The sequence below is a fragment of the Peromyscus maniculatus genome, chromosome 1, assembly GCF_049852395.1.
Source record: "Peromyscus maniculatus bairdii isolate BWxNUB_F1_BW_parent chromosome 1, HU_Pman_BW_mat_3.1, whole genome shotgun sequence".
NCBI classification, from domain to species: Eukaryota; Metazoa; Chordata; class Mammalia; order Rodentia; family Cricetidae; genus Peromyscus; species Peromyscus maniculatus.
Genome location: NC_134852.1, coordinates 35,998,125 through 36,013,539, shown reverse-complemented (window position 1 = coordinate 36,013,539; position 15,415 = coordinate 35,998,125). Strand labels below are relative to the sequence as shown.

At 51.6% G+C, this 15,415-nt stretch overlaps 1 protein-coding gene across 1 annotated transcript in view; it reads right to left on the bottom strand.

The window, feature by feature from the left end:
• Positions 1–2,474: 2,474 nt before the first annotated feature.
• LOC143273984 (IgGFc-binding protein-like) overlaps positions 2,475–15,415 on the bottom strand; it is a 47,545-nt gene continuing 34,604 nt past the window's right edge. Inside the window, exons 11-19 of the mRNA XM_076574924.1 lie at positions 14,795–15,368; positions 13,906–14,522; positions 13,043–13,583; positions 11,246–11,814; positions 10,351–10,924; positions 8,856–9,055; positions 4,425–4,808; positions 2,736–3,007; positions 2,475–2,641 (exon numbers count right to left, since the gene is read on the bottom strand). Coding sequence (XP_076431039.1) covers positions 2,632–2,641; positions 2,736–3,007; positions 4,425–4,808; positions 8,856–9,055; positions 10,351–10,924; positions 11,246–11,814; positions 13,043–13,583; positions 13,906–14,522; positions 14,795–15,368 — 3,741 coding nt within the window. The 3' untranslated portion in view covers positions 2,475–2,631. The remainder of the gene's footprint in view (positions 2,642–2,735; positions 3,008–4,424; positions 4,809–8,855; positions 9,056–10,350; positions 10,925–11,245; positions 11,815–13,042; positions 13,584–13,905; positions 14,523–14,794; positions 15,369–15,415) is intronic.

Here is a 15,415-nt window from a genome sequence, read left to right as displayed (position 1 = left end):
GAATGCTTTTGTACAAAAATCAGAGCCTTAAAAACAAGGATTTGGTGAGATTGTAAAATGGTGTGCCACTTTGGCAAAACAGTTTGGTGGTTGGTCAAAATGCAAAACATTGTTACTCTGTTACTCAACAATTCTACCCTTAGGAATATATCCTCAAACTACTGAAAATGTGCACCTATGAAACATGTACATGAAGGTTTACAGCAGTGTGTTGCTAATAGTAAAAAAGTTAAAACAACTCAAATAGCTATCAAGTACTGGAGAGAAATAAAATGTGGCTTATTCATACAATAGAATATTATTAAGACATAAAAATGAATGAGAAACTGACAGATTAAATGACTTTGGTGAACCTTCATAATTTCATTTGTAGATCTTTCCATTTCTAATTTATAAATACATTTGGGGTTATAAATTATAAATGTACTGCCTCCTGACAACATTGTATACTTCTATTTGATGATTTCTGTGTCAAACATTATATGGAAATGTTTTCAAGTATTTTCTGTATTAACTGTGAATGAATAGAACAAAATAAATTGCCTGTGATGGAAAAAAAAATAAAAAAAATAAAATGTAAAAAAAAAAAAAAAAAAAAAACCAGCTGAGCATGAGTCTGAGAAGGAGCCAGCAAGCAGTGTTCCTCCACTGCCTCTCCTTCGGGTTCTTGCTGGAGTTGCTGACTTCCCTCAGCAATTGGTTGTAACCTGTGAAATGAAGTAAGTCCGCGCTCTCCTTAGTTGCTTTGGCCATGCTGTCGGACACAGGGACCGAATGGAACAGAATGGAGGAGTAGATCGTCACTCTCCTCGGTGCTCTTGCTACACCCTTCTCTCTGCCTCCTGGCCACGCCGGTCGTTTTGGAAGCTGCTGGACTGTGCTCCCATCTCGATACCAGCACTGTCAATTTCCAAGTTACAGCTGCTTTCTTTGTGGCTTCAGCTTGCCCCCAAGGTGTAGCCCAGTCAGACTCTGTATCCCATTTCCCACCTGCCTGCTCTGCTCCCCTAATGCAGATGTCCCACTGAACCACTGAACTTGACCTCCTCTTCACACCTTACCCACTGTGACCACACTGCCCTCAGCTCCCACCACTGTCAGTCACACGCCTTCACTCACAGCCTCCAACTATAACACTGACCACAGCTCTCCATCTACGCTGCCCAGCACCCTAGTGGCTGAATGTGGAAGACTCTGCCTGACTCTTGAAAGAAATTTCTCTATTCACTGATTCACTATTTCTTGAACCTACCCCAGCCAGATTTTCCCTTCCACCATTCCACCAGAAACCCAGTAAGGACTCAAACCAGGAGCGTCATCCTCATCTGACGCTTAATGTGATATAATAGGAAATTAATGTGCTCCTTAAGCCTGGCTTTCAGAACCCTCCTATGTTCCTTCTCTGGTGGTTTGAGTGGGGATGGTTCCCATAAACCGAGGTCTTTGAGCACCTGGTTCCCAGTAGGTGGCGCTGTTTGAAGAGGTTTGGAGGTGGAGACTTGCTGGAGGATGTCCCTCTCTAGGGGCGGGTTTTGAGAACTCAGAGCTGTGCCCAGCTTCCTGTTTTCTCTCTGTTGGTGTTTGCAGTTGAGAAATGATCTCGCCATTTCCTGCCCTGGCCTCCTCTTGCACCATTATAGACTCCCCTCTGGAGCCAGAAGCCAAAATACAATCTTTTTCCTGTAAGGCACCTCTGGTCATGGTGTCTTGTCACAGGGTGGTGGTTTGAAATAAAATGGCCCCCAAAGGGCGTGGTGCTATAAGGAGCTGTGGCCTTGTTGAAGGAAGTGTGTCACTGTGAAGGTGGGCTTTGAAGCTTTCTATACTTAGGATACCACACAGTTTGGCTGTCAGTTGATTTCCTGTTGCCAGCAAGATGTAGGACACTTCTCCAGCACCATGTCTGCCTGCATGCCGCCACGCTCTCCGCCATGATGGACTGAACCTCTGAACTGTAAGCCAGCCACCACAATTAAATGTTTCCTTTATAAGAGTTGCCGTGGTCATGGTGTCTCTTCATAGTGATAGTAACCCTAACTAAGACACACAGCAACAGAAAATAATTGGTTCGTTTTCCTAGTATCATCTCTGTTCAAATTTTTCTTGCTGGGGGATTCCTATAGTAAATCCTCACTCGAACTTTATACCAGCCTTTGTTCTATTTAAAGGTGATGAAACCGAGTCAGAGAGGAACCAGGCAACTCACCAGACTTGTCAATGGTAAAGCCAAGATGTGTCTTTCTCTCCCCCTTCCAGGTCTCCCCCATCCAGTCATCCATCATCTCATCCATCCACTCCTCTAATCATCTGTCTCTGTGACTCTCCCCAATGCTTTCCCCCACTCTGGCCATCTGCTTCTTCGTCTGCCCGGGCACCCACACTGCAGCTACCTGTCCTCTCCTAAGACTCATCATCATCCATGTCTCCCACAGTGGGGAGGAAGTTGGAGACAGCAGGAGGCAGACACACTGGCATGCAACTTGGGTCTAGATATTTACTCAATGCTTCCAGATTTGGCCTTAGTGGCTCAACAAAGGGCAGGGACAGGGAGGGGACACACAGGACATCCTTCAGTCACTGGAACTTCTGGAAGAGGCAGGTCTTGAAGTGTCCGTTGCCAGTGATGACTGATCAGTTGGAACTGCAAGAGACAGACATTTAGCACTTCACGCTGCAGACCGAGCACCCACCCACACCACCTCTTCCCCAGTCTGGTTTCCATTCTCCATCCTCACCACGAGGAGAAGTCCTGTGCTTTCCACTTGTCCATCAGTGTCTTCCCCTGATATTTATGCACATCATTTTTCTGGTCCCCATCAAAGTTTCCACAGGCCCCACACAGCAGGGCTGCATGGTCATCTCCAACCATCACATCCAGCTGCCCATTGATTCCAAGCCGGACCTGGACCCCTGCCTTCTGATGGATGAGCATGGAGCCATCGGGCATCTTACTCACAGACACAGAGGTCAACACGTTAGCTGGGGGATCCACTCGGAGACCATTCACCTGGTGTAGGGGGAGGGGAAATGGAACCGTGAGACTTGGGTGACAATAGCTGAGTCTTCATGCACAATAACAAAGCGAAGTGGCAGGGACAGGTGCTGGAAGGGATGGGTCCTGGAGAGGAGGGTCACATGGAGAGATGGACAGGTGGGAAGACAGCTGGAGATGAGTGTCCACACACAGCTCACTGCATGCTCATGCCCATTGCAGTGTGACTCCCCAATTAACTTACTAATATTTTCAGAATCTCTTTGTTTAGTATTTAAGTTGTCAGTGGACAGAATGATGGATCAATGGATTCTTACAATATTCTAAGCTGGGGGAAGAGCTCCTTGGATCAGATAGATAAGTAAGCAACTGAGCAAATCTGGAGTTGCTCCTCAGGTTCTAGTTTCAGAATGAACTAGGCCACCTCTTCCCCGTTGCAGTGTTTGTTCACATCCTCTCATTGTCGTCTTTCTCGGCTATCAGTACAACCAGGGACTGAGTTCTTAGAGGGGACCATGGAGCCTGGAAATTAACTTGGGGAATCCCGACACTTCATGTGATATGATTGGCAAATCATAGCATCCCACCCTGAGACTAGAACATGCAGGCAGTCCAGGCTAGCTCAGTGAGATGCAGTCCTGGAGCTTGTGTTGGATCTGTTTCTGCAGAGGTGGTCAGGCTGAGGCAGGTGGCAGGCACATCCCTTCATGGAAACAAAACTGTCTAGGAATGAAGTTGAAAACCAGGCATAGGGACACTCCTCTTTAATCCCAGCACTCAGGAGGTAGACACAGGTGGATCTCTGTGAGTTCAAGGCCAGTCTGATCTACATAGGACAGCCAGGGATACACAGATACCTGTATCTGGTCTTAAAAAAATTTAGAAATAAACTGGGTGGTGGTGGCACATGCCTTTAATCCCAGCACTCAGGAGGCAGAGGCAGCAGATCTCTGTGAGTCTGAGGCCAGCCTGGGCTACAGAGTGAGTTCCAGGAAAGGTGCAAGGCTACACAGAGAAACCCTGTCTCGAAAAATCAAAACAAAACAAAACAAAAATTAGAAATAGACATTGACTTCAGGGACGAGGTGTAAACTCCTGACAGTGTCGCTGGGGTGTCTGGGGCTGTCTCTGGGTTTCCCAGATATGGAGCCAATCCATTTGTTTCCCCTGAGGCATTTGGTTTCCTGTCACTGGTAACCAGTGGAGGCTTGATTAAGACCAGCAGCAAAGCTGTGCTGTTACTCGAATGTAAGAACTCAGGCCAAGGAGACCAGGCTGACCTATAGAGACAGGTACAAATCCAGAAAGAAGAGTAGAGACCTGGATGAAGGAGACAGACCGCAAGGCCACTGGGTAGCCAGGATGTTGGCCACTGTGACAGGAAGAAGGAAAGCCCAGGGAACACATCCCTGCCTTCTGTGCCCAGGCTTACCCACACGCCCTTGCTTTGGGTCACAGTCACCATTCCATTCTTGAAGAAGACGTGGACCTTGCCTATGACCTTGTCATTGCCATGGCGAGGCTGGACATCAGCAACCACTCGGTACCAGGGCACAGTCTTCTGGAGTCCCGGGCATCGAGAAGAAAGCTCATAGACACCAGGGGAGCTGATAGCATTGCGAGCCCCATCGAAGGTGGTGAGGTTGGCCTCCACAGAGATGGAGCAGAGACCTTTGGCTGGCCAACAATCCCGGACTCCTGCTCGGATCTCACAGACGTGGCCAGACGGGCAGCCAGCTGCTCGGCATGTCAGGCCGGTTCTTGTGGAGCAGGAACAGCGCTTGGTGCAGTCTGAGGTCATCCGTGAGGTGTTCACCTGTCCACAGAAAGGGTGGATTATGTGCATTCGCGTGGGGAACCTGTCGAAGCTCCTAATGAGAAATGGTGTGTGTGTCCTCTACCCAATGGTGGAGTGTCAATGACCCTCAGACTGATTTGTCAGTAAAACATAGCAGAGGCCAGGCTGTGCTGTGGTGATATATTAGGTGTACCCTAATAAATTTGCCTGAGGATCAGAGGACAGATCCAGCCACTAGATTAGACATAGAGGCCAGACAGTGGTGGCACACACCTTTAATCCCAGCACTTGAGATCTCATGCCTTTGCTTGGGAAACACACACGCCTTTAATCCCAGGAAGTAATATGGCAGGGCAGAGAAAGGTATATAAGTCGTGAGGAAACAGGAACTTACTCGGTTTAGGCTGAAGATTTCGTACAGGTAAAAACTAGTGGCTGCCTGTTCTCTTTCTGTGATCTTTCAGCTTTCACCCTGATATCTGGCTCTGGTTTTTTTTTTTTTTGTTTGTTTGTTTTAAATTAAAAGACCATTTAAGATTCAAACAACACTGTGCCAAGCTCATGTTTTGACTGAAGAGCCTTGGCAGTCCGCCCCATCACCACCCTATCTCAGACTGTGCCGTTACTGTGAGAACAAGCCTGGGCTAATCCATTGGGGGATGAGTCACCACGTGGTGAGGACAGTGATCCCAGCTCAGGCCGCTTGCCATGGCTTGAATAAAGCCTGTTCTCCTGAACTGTGCAGGACTGTGGTCCTCAAGGTTTTGTATTAATGGTATGAAGTGGTTGGAGACTTCATCCAACTCTGGAGTTCAGAAGTTGGGACTCTGGTTAAGTTGGGAAAGTGAATGATCCTAGAAGCTCTTGAAAAACTCTTATTAGCCTATGACATGTGAGCATTATAACTGCAAGGGAATCTAGGACATGATAGTGTCTGGAACAAAAGAAAAGCGGGGGTGATGTGTGTTATGAGCAAACCAGCCACAAGGGGGCTGGGTGAGATTTGATTGATCTACTAGAAGGATACACTCCTTTCAAATGCATACAAACATGAAGACATAGTCATTGTAGGGGGAAAATGACTGGGGCTGGGCCTTGTGGCGCACACCTTTAATCCCAGCACTCGGGAGGCAGAGGCAGGCGGATCTCTGTGAGTTCGAGGCCAGCCTGGTCTATATAGTGAGCTCCAGGACAGTCAGGACTACATAGTAAGACCCTGTCTCAAAAACAGAAATTCCTTTTGTTTGTTATTGGTTTGGCAGGAGTTTGGCTGTGCAGATTCAGGCTCAGAAACCAGTGAGACAAAGCTGTAAGGACAGTACACATGACTAAGTTTTGTAAAGAAAGAACCCATTCTCCCTGGCAACGCTGAATGAGAAGGGAAGGGACAAAGTACTCAGGATGAAATGATGATAGTATCTTATTACAGTCCTTGACTCTCAAGTAAGAAATAGAAGATCGGCCTTGGGAAGCTGACTATAGATCAAGTCTCTAAGATGGCGGATCCCTGATAGACATCTTATGGCTTTTTAAGGAGAGAGACTACATGTTGACAGAAACATACAACTGCTTCCATGACGACAACATACAACCGGGGAGCCTACCCAGAGCCTGCACCATGAGCTTTGGACTTCTGTCTCCAAAGCTGTGAGCTACACAAACCTCCTTTACCCATAGAGAGTCCTCCCTAGGCATTGTCTTGCAGTAACAAAAAGCTAGTGGCCTACAGTAGCACCCTGTGCTGTCCTGTTAGGTGGCAAACAAGCTCAGAGGACATAAAAGCGGTCATTGTTTTAATCTATTATGTTCTGTAGTGATATAGTAACATATTAATTACATGAAGATATTTATTACTATAACACAGAAAAAACTTACTGGAGGAGATAAGGTGGATGCTGGGACATCTCAGTCCCCAGAGTCCATGGCCTGGAGCAAATGGCTTTCCCTGACTGGGTGTCTCTTTTCTGATCATCTTCTCCTGTTTTTTGCTTTCTCAGACCTAGGACCCTTAACCCCTTGCCCTGGGCTCCGTCCCCAAGCCTCATTCTTGCCATACCCCTCCTGGAGAGGTCATCAGATTTTATGGACAGAACACAGCGTCTGCCTCCTCAGGGGCCCTGGGTCAGAGAAGGCAATGATTACAGATGCTTGTATTGGAATAACTGGTGAAATCTGGGTGAAGTCAACTGATAATGGTATTGAGTAACTGGGAATTTCCTGGTTTTGATCATTATCATCGGCCACGTGATCGATTTCCTTAGTCTCACAGCACCCATGCTTAATGACTTAGGGGTAAGGGAGCCGCCATGTTTGCAAGAGTCTCAGATGGTTTATAGGAAGCAACAGGCACACACTCCCAAGAGAAGCTGGTGGGGCAAGCATGGCATCAGTGGCAGAGCCTCAGGAAAGGGGGGTGCCACCCCCAACACACACTTACACTTGTTCTGAAGATTGATTATTTAAAAGAACAAAAGTTTAAAAAAACACACACACACACACACATAAAACTATGAAAACTTGGCAAGAAAAAAAAATCAGTGCAGTTCTCACAACAGAGGGGTCCTTTGGTCCAGAAGCTCCTGAAGGTACCGCGTTGGAGGATGCTAAATCCACTCTATATGGTGGTGTTCTTGTTCTTGCACGTAACACACCACATCCTACTGTACACCTTAACCATGCCCAATACAATGCGGATGCTACATAAACAGTGTGGTGCTGACTAGGAGAGCATGAGAATAAAATTCTATATATGATCAGGACAGCTGTCATTTTCCCCAATATTTTGCATCCAGGGTGATTGGATTCCACTGATGTGAACTGAGATTGAGTGAGCTGAGTGTCCCACCTGTATTCCAAGGACTCGCACATTTGTATCTCTCTGTGGATTTTCCTCTGGATGCCGGCTTTACAAATCCAAAAGGGTTTAACAGTGCAGAGGTCAGGGATGAGATGGGAAGGCTCAGAAACCTGGGGATAGGAGGGGAGGTGTAGGAATGGAATGAGGGAGACAAAAATCGGGTCAGACTGGGAAGCAGATGAAAGCCCAAGGAGTTAGGTTAGGCTGCAGACCTAACCTGGGCGATCCTGGATGGCTTCCAGTAGGCAGTGAGACCCGAAGGAAGGGGCAGAAATTTGGTTCCACTTGCTCAGGTTAGCCCCGAGGCTGAGGAGCAGCTTTGGGATGCCTTCTCTATTGCACAACCTTTGTTGGAAACCTGTCTCAGACTGTCATGATCCCAAGACAAATTAACATGTCAAACACACTTAGTCACACAAAGAGCTTTCAAAAAGCATCAGCAAGGATAAATTAACTCTTAAATCCCAGAGCACACTGTTGACTGATTGGTAGCTGAGCCGCCCACTGCACTATTATAACTTCTGTTTGCTGAATGCGATGATGGGAGGATGAGGCCTATGCTCACTGGGTACCAGCTGTCCTGAGCATCAAATGTCTATGGAGCCAGGATGCTGACTCAACCACTCTGCAGGTGAAGAAGTTCAGAGAGGGAAGGTAGTGGAGGAATGCCCCCGCACCAAAGACAGCAATTCCCAAGTCCTGGGACCAAGCATGCTGCTTAAACGGAAACGTGTGTTTGCAGTGTGATTAATGCTGTTTAGATGGGGAATTAATCCTGATCATCTAGGTGGGGAATCCCACGAGCACTCATGAAAGAACTATACAGGGAGATGTCAGGTCACCCAGAGAAGCGATGGCAGAGATTGGAGTGGTGTGGCCAAGCCAAGGAATGACCGAGGCCGCCAGAGGGTGGGAGACACAAGGCAGAGATTTCCCTCCGTGACCTCTTAGACAGTGTCAGCTTTCCAGTGCTTCGACTTTAGTGCCGTGAGCTGGTCCTTGACTCCTGGCCTCCAGAGCTGTGGGCAACTTAAGCTCTCTTGCCAAGAGTCACCTGCCGAGTCTGGGGTGACTTAGCACTGCAGACGCAGCTGGGAACAGGTGGTGGCCTCCGGTGTCCCAATCCCCGAAGAGAAACCCAGAGCACAGCAGCTCTGAATGTCCCTCCAGCTCCTCCACCCCCACTGCCTGCTTGGATCCCTGCTCACCGGCATATATTGGCCATTGTAGGTGCAGCCGCAGTCGTGGGCAGGAATGCACACACCCTGGGAGAGCAGGTAGTGATTGTCACACTCACATCCTTCAAAGCAGCGAGTGGTGCATTGGGTGAGGCCAGAGAGGGCAGCGCAGGAGCCCTGGCAGGAGCTCATGCACACAGAGTAGTGGCTGTGGTCGGGACACCGGAGAGCTGGAGGAAGAGGAGGCAAGGTAGGTCACACCTGCTGCAGGACACTGACTAACCCGGCTTACTGAACTCCTAGCCCTGGCCAGGATGGTGCTGAAGATGGGAACGACGCGGTCCCCAGCCCTGTCTTACAAAGCTCACATCCAGGTTTACACATGCAGGTTTGCATTGCAGGAGAACAGTCAGAGGGGTCTGTGAAGACAAGAAATGTGAGACACAGCCAGGCCTGGAGAACGGAATGCTGGGGGAGGATGGGAAGGCACGGAGGAAGGCTGGGCGTGGATTCAGGGAATCAGCTGTAAGAAAGGGATGGGATGGGGAGGTCAGGAAGAGGGTGAGGGTAGGATGGAGTGGGCAAGCAGGTTGTCAGGATGGGCTGGGGATGTGGGGCAGAAACCTCCGATGGCATTGGGAGGCTCAGGCAGGTCAGACTGAAATGGGGAGCTCAGATAGTGGTGAGCTGGGGTGGTGGGAAGCAGGCAGAGTATCTAAGTTAGACGGGAGGTGCAAGCAAAGGATTGGGATGGCGCAAGAATAAATTTGAGAATGGGGCAAGAGAAAGACAAGAATAAGTGAAAGACACGGAGCTGTCAAAGATGAGGCGCTGGGTTCCAGCATTGAGGGCTGGCATGGCTTTCGTCACCACAGGGCCACTGGGGCAGGAGAGGAGGATCAGGCTTGGAGGGAAGTCTGATTTCAGTTGGAGACACAGCAGCTACAGAGACGTTAAGGACCACCAGGGTACACGTCCAGAGAGCACAGGGTGCCTGGGCCTAGCCTACTGATTGAGCTAGAGACGGCCAACCCCGGGCTGTTTCAGTGCCGTTGGGTAGGTGACGACCCAGGTCTCGATCCCGCCTAGGAGACTGAAGAAGAGGCTCTTCGGTGGAGCACCAGGGACCATTGTTTTGGCACTGGGTGTCTGAGGGGACCTGTTCCTACCTGTAATTTGGAAAGAGGTCTATTATCTTGGATTAGGGATCTATTGTCCATGGACTTGCACTGAACACAAGTGAGGCTGCTCCATCTGAGGGAGGGGTCAGTGAGCCACAGACTCAGGACACTCAATCCATCAGCCCCCTTCCAGGTCACTGCAGAAAGAGCTGGGAACAGCTCTGGGAAGAGGTGGATGGGAGGTCTGGGGAGGGTGGACTCTTGACTGGAGTCTGAGACCCCAGAGCCGCAAGTAAATGGGGGAAGGCACAGAGGATGCTGGAGCAGGGTTAGAGGAGGCCCAGTCACGGGCAGGGATTTCTCCAGGGCCTAGGAGGTCCCACGAGGGGCCCACAGACACTCACGGCAGAAGCTGTCTGTCCTCCAGGGCTTCACGGTTGCACCAACTGCCTGGCAGGCTGCAGTGTAGGCTGCCAGGCTACGACAGAGGTATACTTGTTTTCTCTTATGGGCACACATATTAAATACACATTGGCGGAAGTATTCCAAGGGACTCAGAACCTGGTGGCAGTCTTTGAAGGGGCCTTGGGGATTACTGATCTGTCCACAGGCTTCATTTTTCTCATATGCTTCTCTCTTCTCTGCCAAGCACACAGGGCAGCCTTGGGGCCCACAGCCTTCACCACAGCCCAGAGAGGAGCCGGGAGCCCTCCATGCAGCTCCAAAGGCCTCTACGTTAGGGGCCAAGGTGCCACTGGGCAGCACAAAGTCATCGCTTTGGTTCCCATTGAAGTTCCCACAGAGGCCGCAGATCCGTCCATAGAAGGGACTAGGGATGACCATGAGGATGTGGGCATCACCATCAAAGAGAAGCTTCAGGCCCCATTTCGTCTGAAGAAACATGTTTCGGCCTTCAACAGTTACATACATGGAGCCTATGACCACGGGCAGGGTCACAGCTTCACTCTCCACAGTCACCTGGAGGGAGAGAGCATGTCACTTTAAAGGACAGCCCTTCCTGTTCTGCTGTAGGAAGTCGTCCCTCTTAAACCCTCATGGTAGAGCTAGGTCCTTTTAGCTGGAGTGTATTTAGGCTCCCAGGGAAGGGATAGAGCCATATTTCCAGTGGGTTTCAGGGTGGGACCTTCATTTCCCCAATACCAGGTTCTGTGGTGCTCTCAAGACGCTCAAGTTGGTCAGTGTCCCCCAAGGCCCTCCAAAGTAGGGCATGACTCTAGATGACCCCATATATGGGCCTGTGTCCCTACCAGAACTCTGGATAGGTTTGTGTCCACTCACCTGTGGCCCTTTAGCCAGGACCACATCCTGGCCGTCCACTGTAACCACCACACGTTGGGGTTCACCTGCCAAGTTCTTCTCAAGCACAATGGAAAACTCCTTCAGTCCAGGTTTCGGGTAACAGACTTGTGCCAAGACGTAGGAGCAAGAGCCATAAAGGTCATACACCCGTCCATCAAGGGTGACATAATGAATGCCATTAAGGACCAGCACTGATTTAAAACTTTTGGGATGGCAGGCATGGATGCCGTCCACTATCTGGCACTCCTCATGGATGCCACAGGACTCTATCTGGCAGCTGACCTGGCCACCTGGCCCACACCCACAGAGCCGCTCACACTCAGGGCCTGGGTAGAATGTGGCACCTAGCAGGTAGTAGCGTCCATTGTGGAGGCAGCCACACTGGCCCACGGGCACACAGGTGTCACCACTGAGCACAAAGCCAGAATCACAGACACAGCCCTCACGGCAGGTGGTTTCACAGCCCTCTGGGGGCAAGAGGCTCGGGCAACTCACAGGGCAGGAGTCCCCACAGAGCTGGTAGTGGCTGTTGGCAGGACACTGGAGAGCTGTGGGACAGAAAAAGGAGAGTCAGGCAGAGGCAATGGAGGGACCGGAAGGGCTTGTGTGTAAGAAGAGCTGAGTCAGCCGGTGGCTTGGCATGGGACTTGATGTAGAGCTGTAGTGGGCAGCCAGTCCAGCCTTGGTCTGGAAGTCCCAACCCCATTGAGGCTTCGATAACGATCACACCTACAAGGCGGGGCCAAGAGAGGGCCCTGAAGACCCGAGATCCGGATGCACCGCCCCTCTTGGTTCCTGGACCCTGGACGCTGGAGGTCGACCGAGCAGAGTTCTCTAGAGAACACTGCCGGACTGCGCTATGTCTTTCCCAGACCCTGCAACCTACCTATCCCTTCATTTGTAAGTTACCCACTAAATAAACCTCCCTTTTAACTACGTGGAGTGGCCTTAATAATTTCCCCGATATAGAGCACATGGCAGGGACACTGACTTGGGACCTCAGGTGGGGGGTGTGAGAAGGGCGTGTCATCCTGACAAGTACTTCTACAAGTGACTGTCTGGGGGATAGACGGCATGTGTCTGACCAGAGCACACTAGAACCCACTAGGCAATGTCGGTGAGTGCCTGATGGGGGCCCCGGTGTGTGGGAGATCAGTCATCCTGACTGAAGAGAGTGAAGACGTGCGGACAGGACCGGAGCACCCGCTGGTCCCTCGGATATCCTCCGTTTCAGGGTGCGACTCTGCCAGTGTGTGCGTGAGTGGCTGACACTCACAGGGTGGACCTGACCCAGCAGATGTGCCTGAAGGAGCTGCCCCACACCCTCCTGATTCAGTCTGCTTGGATCTGCCAGGGACAGGTCCTGATTCCAGCTGAGGGTGTCCGATGTCTGACCAGCGTGTGCCAGGCAGTGTAGCATCTCCTACTACTGACCACTTCTGTGTGTCTAACTGTGGGAGATGGTCCAGGGGTGTGACTCACCTGGCCTCTGACAGGGTTTCTTACTGAGTAACTCTCACTGGGTCCTATCCAAGTCCACTAGCAAAAGGAAGCTCCCAGAGGGGTCTGCGCCCAGCCTTTGCGACTCTGGGTGTGTAGCTAGGTCCTTCCCTGCCCATTGGTGTTTTTCAGTATCAGGGCCAGGGTGCATCTCTGACAGCAGGTGGTGGGGATGGGCCTTGAGCTCCCCTGAAGCACCAGGACCCTTGTCTTAGAGCCCCTGGGAAGGGTTGGGGGAGACCCTGTTTGTGGGGAGCTGCACGGGTCAGTACTCACGACAGAAGTCTGGCTTCCTCCACTCTCCAAGTTGGGCCCTAGAATCCTGACAAGCCGCCACATAGGCGGCGATGGCAGGACAGAGGCCTCCTGGATGGCCCTGAACCTGGCAGGCATCCATCAAGCAAGCCTCGAAGTACTGTGTGGGCGGCACGAGGCTGTGGCAGGGTGCCAGCGGGCCTTCGGGGGACGAGATTATGCCACAGGCGTCGGGGCCACGGAAGGGTTCCTGTTGCTCAGGTGTGCAGGGCTGTGGGCAAGGCCCAGCCACGCACTGGTCACAGTTTAGGGTTCCTCCCACCTTCCAGCCCTCAGGTTTCCCAACTGCGGTCAGGTCATCCTTGGGATTTTTGTTGTAGTTCCCGCACAGGCCACAGAGGGCGCCTGCATAGGCTGCAGGCACTCGCAAGCGCACGAAGCTGTCGCCATCAAAAGCCAGGGAGAGCCCCACGGTGGTGTTCACCACCAAGCCTATGCCACTCAGATAAGCGAACAGTCGTGAATCCAGCTGGAAAGGCAGCATCATCATCTCTTCATTCACCTGTGGATGTGGGCGGGAGAAGTGAGTTGAGACCGGTCTACACAGGTTCCAATCCCGTCCGCACCATTCAGTATCAGGGATCTTAAGCACGTGACCACGGGTTATAACAATAGCAAAGAGACTAGTGACATTTGCACTCTATGCTCCGGTCAAGTAGGCACTTTTGACAGTCCCCCTACAGAGGGATAATGGAAGGCGGAGCCTGGGGAAGACACTGCTTCCAGCCTCCCTGCTCCCACAGGCTGGGGAAGGTGATTTGGGGAATGGCCCATCCCTCCTTCTCTCCTGTACAGCAGAGGCTCCTGGACCACAGCCCACTCACCTGCAGCTGCCTGGGCCAGCGGGCGCTAAGGGTCAGGCTGAGGCCATAGATGTTCAGAGTGACAGTGCGGGTGTAGCTGACAGCCTGGCTGCCCCTGTGCTCATTAATCACAGTGACACTGAAGAATTCAGTCCCAGTGGGTGGCACATGGCAGGGTGCGCTCAGCAGGTACTCGCAGGTGCCTTGGAAGTCAAACCGGTGCCCATCTAGAGTGATGTAATGGGGATCACCCCAGGCTTGGCACTCAGCTGTGCTTGTAGGTTGGCAGCCGAGCTGGCCAGAGGGCAACAAGGCACACTCCTCGCCCAGCCCACAGCTGGCAGATGTGCAGACCAGGGATTCACCTCCAGGTCCACAGTGACACCTCTTAGAGCAGGTGGCATCAGTCCAAAACTCAGTGCCTGGTTCATAGTATGTGCCGTTGGCCCAGCAGCCACAGCCACCGTCCAGGGGAACACACTGCTTTGCACTCAACACAAAGCCCTGGTCACACTGGCACCCCTCCACACAGGGCCCGTCACACGCAGCTGGAGTTGTGTGGCGTGCAGGGGGTGGGCAGCTGGCTGGGCAGGGTGGGCCACAGAGCTCATAGTGGCTGTTGTCAGGACAGGCGATCTCTGTGGATAGATGAAGGGAGAGAGAGAAATGAAGAATGGTGTTGGAGTGGTCTCTGGGGATGGAGTGGGAAAGACATCAACAGAGACAGAAGGGGACCGTCAGGGAGGGAAGCTGGGACAAAGTAGAGCAGATGGAGTGAGATGGAGAGAGAGATGAACTGGGGACACAGACAGAGACAGCCGGGAGACAGAGACAAGCAGAAGCCAGCAGAAAGACCCCAAACGGTGGGAGTGGAGCCAGCCCAGCCCTTTCCCTGGTCCCCATCACTTACCACAGCCTGCCTGAGTCCTCCAGTCCTTGATTTTGATGCCAGCAGCCTGGCAGGCAGCAGCATATGCAGCCAGTGCCTGGCAAAGTATGTCCTTGATGCCACCGCCCAGACAGACATCCAGCACACAGCCCTTGAAGAAACTTTCAGGAGGCACATGGGCATGGCAGCTGGCGAAGGGGCCCACTGTGCCAGGAGCCAGAGGTCCACAGTAGCCAGGCCCCTCATACATCTCCACTCGGTCCTCTGGGCACATTGGACAGGAACCCTGACATTCATTCCAGCAAAGAGGGTCCCACCCTGGAATCTGCCAGCTGCCGCCCCAGGTGGGCATTGAGGGTGCCACTGTGCCGTTAGGGAACACTAGGTCATTTTGGGGGTTTTTGTCCATGTTTCCACAGAGCCCACACACTGCACCATGGTAGCTGCTGGGCAGCGTGACCTCTACCCTCCAGTTCCAGTCGTAGGTGACCTGAAGCCCAAAGTCAGTCACCAGCACAGCCTTGGAGCCTCCGTGAACCACTGAAATCTGCCCACCAGCCAGGTAGACAGGCAAGGCCTTCAGAACGCCATTCACCTGGGGAGAGAGGGAGTTCAATGGGGTAAGGGAGCAGCCTATCTTGA